Consider the following 9414-nt stretch of genomic DNA (forward strand, 5'->3'; position numbering starts at 1 on the left):
CTCAGTAGTTGTGGCGCACGGGCTCAGTTGCTCCACGGCATGTGGGATCTTCCCGGACCAGGGCTCGAACCCACGTCCCCTGCATTGCAGGCGGATTCTTAACCACTGCGCCACCAGGGAAGCCCTCAAACATCTTTTCACGTGCTTATTTGCCATATGTATATCCTCTTTGGTGAAATGTCTGTTGGTGTCTTTTGCTTATTTTCTAATTGAATTCTTTGTGTTTTTTACTGTTGGATTTTTAGAGTTCTTTATATATTCTGGATACAAGACCTTTGTTGGATATGTAGTCTTCCAGATATTTTCTTTCAGTCTTGTCTTTTCATCTTCTTCACAGAATCTTTTCTAGAGTAAAAGTTTTTTTATTTTGATAAGGGTCCAGTTTATCAATATTTCCTTTTATGGATCTGGCTTTTTGGTGTTAAGTTCTAGACTAGTTTTGAATCTAGTCCTAAAGTGACTTTGCTTTTTTTACCTTGCCATATAAAAACATTACAACATAAGCTGAATTTCACGATTCTGGACCTTTTAGCATCTAGACAAGTGAACTTAGAGAAAGTAGATTAAAACTAAAAAAATAAAATTTGAGTCTGCTAAATTGGGACAGTATTAAGTTAAAATATTCATTACAGTGCTCTAAAACTGTTGATCGTGGTGGTGGTGGTGTTGCGGTGGTAGTGTGTGTTTTAGTGTGTATTTAGGTGGTTGTGTGTACCATGATTGTACTGTGTATATATTTTATCTCAGACTCTCTGCAGTGTAGATATTACCTCCATTTATACTCATGCGTATGTGTGCAAACTTGATTCAGTAAAATCTTACAAATTTAACTTAAAATTTTTACAAATTTAGTTCCTCTGCTTCTGTTCAGTATATCTCCAAGGTAAATCAACAGCATAACTTTTTCATACAGGAAAAAGTTATTGTTACAGTGATGAGGGTGCCTGAGTAAAGAAGGGATGGGGCACAGCCAGCCAGTAGCATCCCAATTTTATATACATTTGATGTGTTTAAGAAATGACTAACATATTTAGTTTAAAAACTAGTAAGGGCAGTTTCAAATACGACTTTACCAAGTCATATTATTTCTCATGAGAAAGTAATTCTGTTTCTTGAAAGTCCCTGAAATAGTTTGCATATTTACAAATATATGGCTAGATTAAGTGTTGTGGTGTAGTTCTATTACAGTGGCTTTCTTATCTATCAGGCTAAGGTTTGGATTACCATGGATATTGTTAGCATTATCTGGTTTTATGTATACTAAATCAAAGTTTAAAGAATTCATGTTCGTGGAGTTTTTGTATTTTTAAAATTCTTGCTATATTCAAAAGGAAAATAGCTTTTAAATACTTCCTAGCATAATTTAGTCTTCTCTGCTTAACTCCAACTTAGGTTTAATGAGATCTGTTAAGAAATTTACATGAATTTACCCTTCATTCCCATTGCCCTTCAGAACCTCTGGACAGTAGTTGAATTCCTGATCTGTCTGTGGAGGGCTTTTGTTTTAAGGATAAGTAACTCTCAAAATTGAGTACTTTTCATAATCTTTGGGGCAACTTACTCAGACACTTAATGGCTCTTTTCTAACACACTAAATTTTATTTTATTTTTTATTTTTTATTTTTTTTTGCGGTACGCGGGCCGCTCACTGTTGTGGCCTCTCCGGTTGCGGAGCACAGGCTCTGGACGCGCAGGCTCAGCGGCCATGGCTCACGGGCCCAGCCGGTCCGCGGCATGTGGGATCTTCCCGGACCGGGGCACGAACCCGTGTCCCCTGCATCGGCAGGCGGACTCTCAACCACTGCGCCACCAGGGAAGCCCCTCTAACATACTAAATTTTTAAGAATGAGAATATAAGGTTTTTTTTAATATGATTTTTTAAAATTAATTTATTTATTATTTACTTTTGGCTGCGTGGGGTCTTCGCTGCTAACACGCAGGCTTTTTCTCGTTGTGGCGAGCGGGGGCTACTCTTCGTTGCGGTGCGCGGGCTTCTCATTGCGGTGGCCTCTCGTTGCGGAGCACAGGCTCTAGGTGCGCGGGCTTCAGTAGTTGTGGCTCACGGGCTTAGTTGCTCTGCAGCATGTGGGATCTTCCTGGACCAGGGCTTGAACCCGTGTCCCGTGCATTGTCAGGCAGTTTCTTAACCACTGCGCCACCAGGGAAGCCCGAGAATGTAAGTTTTTAAAGGCACTCGAATAAATGTTAAACAGAAAATGTTTATTAGATTTTTTACTGGGGTATCTTAATAAAGGTTTTTATTATTTGAAAAACAGCAGTTTGCTTTGATGAGAGTTTTCTTGGTTACCATTCTACAGAATTTACTTAGAATATGTATTAATAGTACTGAGGCTTTCCCCCTCCCCCCAGGCAAATAGCATTATAAAGGTTGTTGAAGTTATACCTTTATTATAACTGCTCCACTTTGGGAGAGAGTTGAAAAAAGAGAAGTACAGGGAAATTACAGGCCATTTTTTCTAGGAATGGGAATAGGGGAGAATTTCTGTTTTTTAATATGTAGCTAAGACCACTCGGCCTTTCCTGTTTAGCATATTTTTTCAAATTATTATAATATATATTATATTATTAGAGCTAAACCACCTCATAGTTCTGTCACTAAGTAGGGGGCGAATGAATCTTGAAAAGATTTATTTGGCTTTGCTGAAAACCTTAGTATTTTCAGATCAGAGCATGGATAATACATTTTAACTTTTTTAAAATTGGGGGTACAGTCCTGCCCCTCCTTGTCTACTGACCAGGTCCTAGTTGTCATCACATAGGCTTGCATTACTCAGACAGCCTCTCACCCATCATCCTGATGTTACCTCTTCACCAAGCCATTGTACACAGAGCTGCTTTCCATTAGCCTTCAGAAAAACCCTCTTTCATCACGTCACTTCCTTTGCTAAAAAGTCTTAAAAGCCTCTTCATTGCCTGGAAGATAGAAAGCCCTAAGTGGGTGGTGGCTATTTTAAATTATTACTGCAATCCCCTATTCATTTCTTTTTTCTCTGAATTTTTCTAGCCTTTATTATCTTCACATAGTTAATCCTTGATTGTGCATGATATCATTCTCAGTTTCACCTATGGGAGAAAAGTATGAGCTTCCTAAATTGAAGGATATCAATCACACTTTTAAAAAAAATTTTTATTGGTGTATAATTGATTTACAATGTTGTGTTAGTTTCAGGTGTACAGCAAAGTGAATCTGTTACACAAATATATATATCCACTCTTTTTTTAGATTCTTTTCCCATATAGGCCATTACAGAGTATTGAGTAGAGTTCCCTGTTCAATCATACTGTTAAAAAACGAAGAGTTCAATTAGTGAAGTGAATTGCATTATATTCAGTGCATATTTATTAAAATTTTAGTTTTTTTCATACTTTCCATATATGCTCAACTGTATTATTGTAGTACCGTTTTTAACATTTATTATGTATTCACTGAACACACAGTGTAAAGCCAGGAGAGGTACTCACATGCTTGCACCACATCTAGCTTTTCTTACATCGTAGTTTATGTCTGCACTTAAAATCAGATGATTTTTTACCAAATCTGGTAAAAGTTATCTTGAAGAAGTTGAGATATACCTCTGTGATTTAAAAACAAACAAACAAACAAACAAACAGGGACTTCCCTGGTGGTCCAGGGGGTAAAACTCCACACTCCCAATGCAGGGGGCCCAGGTTCTATGCCTAGTTGGGAAACTAGATCCCACATGCATGCCGCAACTAATGATACCGCATGCTGCAACTAAACATGCAGCAACGAAGATCCCACATGCCACAACTAAGACCCGGTGCAGCCTAAATTAATTAATTAATTAAAAAACAAACAAACCGAAAACTTGTCTTTAATGGCTAGGTATTTGAAATCATTTTCTTATAAAATATAAGGTGTTAACTCTGTTCCTGTAGGTTTTTATGATTTTTCATTCCAGGAAGCTTAAAACAAAAACTTAGCATCTGGGCTTCCCTGGTGACGCAGAGGTTAAGAGTCTGCCTGCCGATGCAGGGGACACGGGTTCGTGCCCCGCTCTGGGAAGATCCCATATGCCGCGGAGCGGCTAGGCCCATGAGCCATGGCCGCTGAGCCTGCGCGTCCGGAGCTTGTGCTCTGCAGTGGGAGAGGCCACAACAGTGAGAGGCCCGCGTACCACAAAAAAACAAAACAAAACAAAAAAAATTTAGCATCTTAAAATGAAAGAGCAGTTAAGAGTTGTGGTGGGTATTATTCTCCTTATCATTTACTTATTCTGTTCTTGGCAGTTCTCCTATTCCCAGAATAAACTTAAGAGTTATGGAATGTCCCAAATTTCCAAAGAAACTGGGTACAAGATCATAGAACTCATAAACAGCAGTGCTATTTATTCATAGATTGGCTGATTCCAGAGCCTCTGCTGTCTGTCATGGGGAGGCTTCATCATTTTTGTCGTGCTTCTAGAGAGGGAGTTTGAGAAAATTAAACCTAATTTTTTGAATGGGTAAGACGTTGAAATTATTAGCAATAAATTATGACATAGTGCTAATAACAATTGTCAGAGGAAATACATCTACTATTTTGAAATTTGTTGAACCTATAAAAAAGATAAAATAATAAAACAGCTAAGACCATATAATACCCTTCACCTGAATTCACCAGTAATTAACATTTTTCCACATTTGCTGTCTCTTTCTACACACATACTCTTTCTCGCTCCCCTCCCCCAACCATTGGACTGTAAGTTTCAGACATCATGGTACCTTACTCCTAAATACTGGATCATGAATTTCTTAACAATAAGGATATTGTCCTTATAAACATTATCACACCTAAGAAATTTGACATTTAATAATATTATCTAATGTTCATTTTGTATTTCCCCATTTATTCCAAAAATGTCTTTTATAGCTGATCTTTTTAAATTTCTTTCTCCAATCCAGTATTCAGTCAGACTTTGTATTTTGTATTTAGTTGTTATATCTTGTCAGTCTCTTTTAATCTTTTTGTATTGTTTTTATTTTTTTAATGCCTTTGACTTTTTTGAAGTGTTCAGGCCAGCTGTGTTTAGAATGCTGCACGTTCTGAATTTGTTTTATTGCTTCCTGTGATTAGATTTACTTGAGTTTGTGTTATGCATTTTGGGCCATAATACCACATTTGTGATGTTATATGCTTCTGATTACACAATATCAGAAGACAGCTAATGCCAGCTTTAAATTTCTGATCTATTAGTTCATAATTCACAGCAACAGAGACTTAATTGTTTGAAATCTTTTTTCATTTTTCAAATAGACAACAACTGAACGGCCTTTCATTCAGAAGCTTTTTCGTCCTGTGGCTACAGATGGACAATTGCATACACTAGGAGATCTCCTCAAAGAAGTCTGTCCTTCTGTGGTTGCTCCTGAAGGTAATATAATCAACAACATTAAAACATTTCTTTCATTTCTCTTTGTTACTGAAGTAACATAAGCATTCTATATTTATAAATTACTTCAGGAAGATATTTTCATTATTTTTTAAGGAAAAATCTTTTGAAATAGAAGCACTTAATATTTAACTTATTATTTTATAAATTATTGACACTAAGAGAATAAGAATTTCACTCTCTTTAGCAAACTAAAATATACTTTTAAAATTACTCTCTTATATTTCTGGGCCCTTGCATCTTTCATTTGTGAATTCAGTTCTGGTAAACATTATTTTTAATCTTGCATTGTATTTCTTCATTCTAAAGGAATAAGAGATAGTTAAAAAAAAAAAGAAAGAAAAGGTCTTGCCTTTGGTTGATATTTTAAAATTCAAAATATTGAATAATGGATACATATTTTATTTGAATTTTTTGCTACTCTTTAATGTTTTTTACTCAACATTGTTCTCTGAGGCTTTAACATTTCACAAGTCCAGTCAAGAACTTGTCCTGTTTTGTAGTCCTTATTTTGTAGCTTAGGTTAAGATTGGTTTCCTGTAAGCAGAGGAAAAATATAAAAATCACAATTCTCTTTTCTTAATTGCAACATAAGGAACACTAGGAAAATGCAGAAAACTAGTGGGGGAATGCTATAGACCCCTAACTCATAGAGGCCACGGTTGACACACACATGCAGATATACACTTGAGTATTTGAAAGGGGGGGTGGGTGTATAAAATTATATGTCCTGCTGCTTTTTTCACCTAGCATAACATGATAGTCATTAAAAATTCTTTAAAGCTATGTTTTTAAATACCAGCACTATGGTCCTTTATATCAATGTACCATAATTTGACCATCACCCTGTTACTGAATGACTTGTCTTATTATTGGTTACACTAAGCTGTAGGGGAAATTTCAGTGGCATATTGCTGTATTTGTTAATATAGTGCCTAGACTTGGATTTATCATATAGAAAAACATTTAAAACTTGCCACTTTAAATCCTTATGGGAAGAGGTAAGGCATTAGTAAATACAAAGGTAATACTTCAGTAGATAATGCTGTGTTTCTTATTAATATATCCTAAGTTGTGGTGATGGCAGTATTATTTACGTGACTTGTAACTATATCACACAGTTCAAGAATCATATAGTATCTATGGAAATGGTTTGCCTGTTAAGTAGAATTAGAAATAGTAGGATTGAGAGGAACGTTGATATTCTAGCCTAAAAGACTAAACAAAGAATATGGAACTCAAAATGTGTGCTATTTGGCCTGTGAATATAACTATTTTTCTTAATTAAATATGCTTGCCTTTCCTGGCATTCCTGTGTATATCTAGTACTTTGAAACTACACAAAGGCTCAAAAGGAGGGGAGAAGAGGGGCATCTGAAATACCATCAGAACCAGTTCCAGAAGGAATCGATAAAAAAGATCATTGACCACTACTCAAAATTATGAAAATTGAGCAAGTTTCATTGGTTTAAGAGGTTACTAAATAACCTCTTAGTTATAACCTCTTATAATAACCTTATAGTTTACTAAATATAGTAAACTATATTTACTGTGTCATTTGTCACCACTGTACTATACTAGTCAAGGTTTTTTATACTGTCATACATATCCTCATATCTCTAATAATAGAATAATACTATCTTATAATCCTCATCTTCTTTATTGCTACGTAGTTTTCATTTTCAGTAAGAGTTTGTGTTAAATAATTTTTTTGCCATTCAGTGATTTTTATTTTTATATTTTTAAATTTAATTTAATTTTTTTTTTTGCGGTACGCGGGCCTCTCACTGTTGTGGCCTCTCCCGTTGTGGAGCACAGGCTCCGGACGTGCAGGCTCAGTGGCCATGGCTTACGGGCCCAGCCACTCCGCGGCATGTGGGATCCTCCTGGACCGGGGCACGAGCTGAGTTGAGTGTTTTCATGTGCTTATTGTTACTCATGGATATATTTGATGAAATGTCTTATGTAAATCCTTTTCTCATTTTTTTCATGGATTATATATCATATAATCCATGAGTTTTGAGAGTTATTTATATATTCTTCATGCAAGTACTTTACCAGACATGGTTTGTAATTATTTTCTTCTAATCTGAGACTTACCTTTTCATTTTCTTTTGAAGAGTAAAAAATATTTTATTTTGATGAAGTCCTATTAAGGTTTTTTTATACATGTGTTCAGTTAAATAATCAAATATTTTTTCTAGTAGACAATACACTTGTATAGTTCCAAAATCTAAAAGTTTATAAAGGAATTTAGTGAAAAGTCTCTATCTCAACTCCTATACATAAAACCCTGACTCAGTTCCCCTCTCCAGAGACAACCAGTGTTGCCATTTACCTGTAAATCCTCACAGAGATAGTTAAGTAAACTTTTTAGTTTTGAACTCAAATTATAGAAATTTGGACTGGGATATTCCCAGTAACTTTAGGAATAATCTTTATTTTTCCAATTCATTTGATCCATGCTATAAGGGTTTTGTGTGTGTTTTAAAAATCTATTTAATGTCTATTTTGCTACATTCTTGAAGATTTGGGAATATAGACTAGTTTTTCCATTTGAAGTATAATTAAGAGATTAATCATTTTTATTGCTGTCAGAGACGGGACCCACAGGCTGCCCCCACTGCAAGCATTGGCCTTCAGTTATTCATTTCTCTGCACTGTATTTTTCTTTCTTTTTGAGTACTTTGCAGTATTTTAAAGAACATCGAAAAAATGCTTTTATCAATTAAGAGTAAATTGAAATTTAAGCTAAAGCTTAATGTTGAAATGGCTACCTGATTGTACATTTCTTAGATGTTTTTTGACAATCTTCTTTCCAGAACATTGTCATGTAAAATGTACTTCTTTATAAGGTCCTTGACTATTGAGTGAGAACATCACAATAAGACTCAAAACCTTAATAAAACTGTTCTGTAAGGCGCTAGCCCCCCAGCTGGCAGCACAGTTATCAACAAATCCACAGAATGATGAGAGAAAACCTTAGTGGAGGGAGAGCAGGAAGAAATTGGTTGGGTGTTAATTTTGTATTTGACATCTTTAAAGAATCATATAACTGTTGAACCTTAGAGTTATTTTAGTTCAGTCTCTTAGTTTTTTAGATGATTTGCTAAAGATCTCTTAGCTGCTTAATCGTAGAACTAGGTTTAGAACTCAAGTCTCATCTCCTGGTCCATTGGTTTTTCCACTTTACCATGCTACCATTTATTTTCATTTTCACCTTTTCAATCTTTTCACTTTTTTGTTTACTTTAAAATAACATTCTGAAATGTTTGCTTTTTCCTAACTCAATTTATTCTATGATTTGTGTTTAGTACCTAATCTGGCCTACGTGCAAGACCTACACTTTCTTTCAGTGTTCCCTGGCGTGATATTAGGGACCTGAGCTTCTGTTGTTACCGTAGTGTTCCTGTGTATAATTCTGGCTACTCTTCTCGTTGACTTTATGAAAGTGCTGTCTATGACATTCTGACATGTAAATGAAAAGCAGTCACATGGTTTGAGCTGACACATTTGTCAGAATGCACCTTTGTGCTTTTTTGCCATTCCTACACCCAGATCACAGTACATATACAAAGTTACTGTGGTCCTGCACAAGAATGGCACACACATTTGTGAGGCTTTTTTATTCCTTTAAAGACTCTTTATTCTCTTCTAAATTTTTTTTAAACATTTTTTAAAAATTTATTTATTTTGTTTATTTTTTTTGGCTATGTTAGGCCTTTGCTGCTGCACGCGGGCTTTCTCTAGTTGTGGTGAGCGAGGGCTACTCTTCGTTGCAGTGCGCGGGCTTCTCATTGCGGTGGCTTCTCTTGTTGCAGAGCATGGGCTCTAGGCGCATGGGCTTCAGTAGTTGTGGCTCACGGGCTCAGTAGTTGTGGCTTGCAGGCTCAGTAGTTGTGGCTCGTGAGCTCTAGAGCGCAGGCTCAGTAGTTGTGGCGCACGGGCTTAGTTGCTCTGTGGCATGTGGGATCTTCCCGGACCAGGGCTTGAACCCGTG

The 9414-nt window shown here is 36.1% G+C and overlaps 1 protein-coding gene across 5 annotated transcripts in view; it reads left to right on the plus strand.

Moving 5' to 3' along the window:
• Positions 1 to 9414, plus strand: part of ATG5 (autophagy related 5) — a 124558-nt gene that overhangs the window by 93397 nt on the left and 21747 nt on the right. For 4 of the 5 annotated variants that reach the window (XM_028494610.2, XM_028494608.2, XM_007103506.4 and 1 more), the window contains exon 7: positions 5279 to 5396. In XM_028494610.2, coding sequence (XP_028350411.1) covers positions 5279 to 5396 — 118 coding nt within the window. Of the gene's footprint in view, positions 1 to 5278; positions 5397 to 9414 lie in introns of those variants that run through there. The other variant, XM_024115566.3, reaches the window with a different exon arrangement.

The sequence above is a fragment of the Physeter macrocephalus genome, chromosome 10 (genome assembly GCF_002837175.3).
Source record: "Physeter macrocephalus isolate SW-GA chromosome 10, ASM283717v5, whole genome shotgun sequence".
Lineage (NCBI taxonomy): Eukaryota > Metazoa > Chordata > Mammalia > Artiodactyla > Physeteridae > Physeter > Physeter macrocephalus.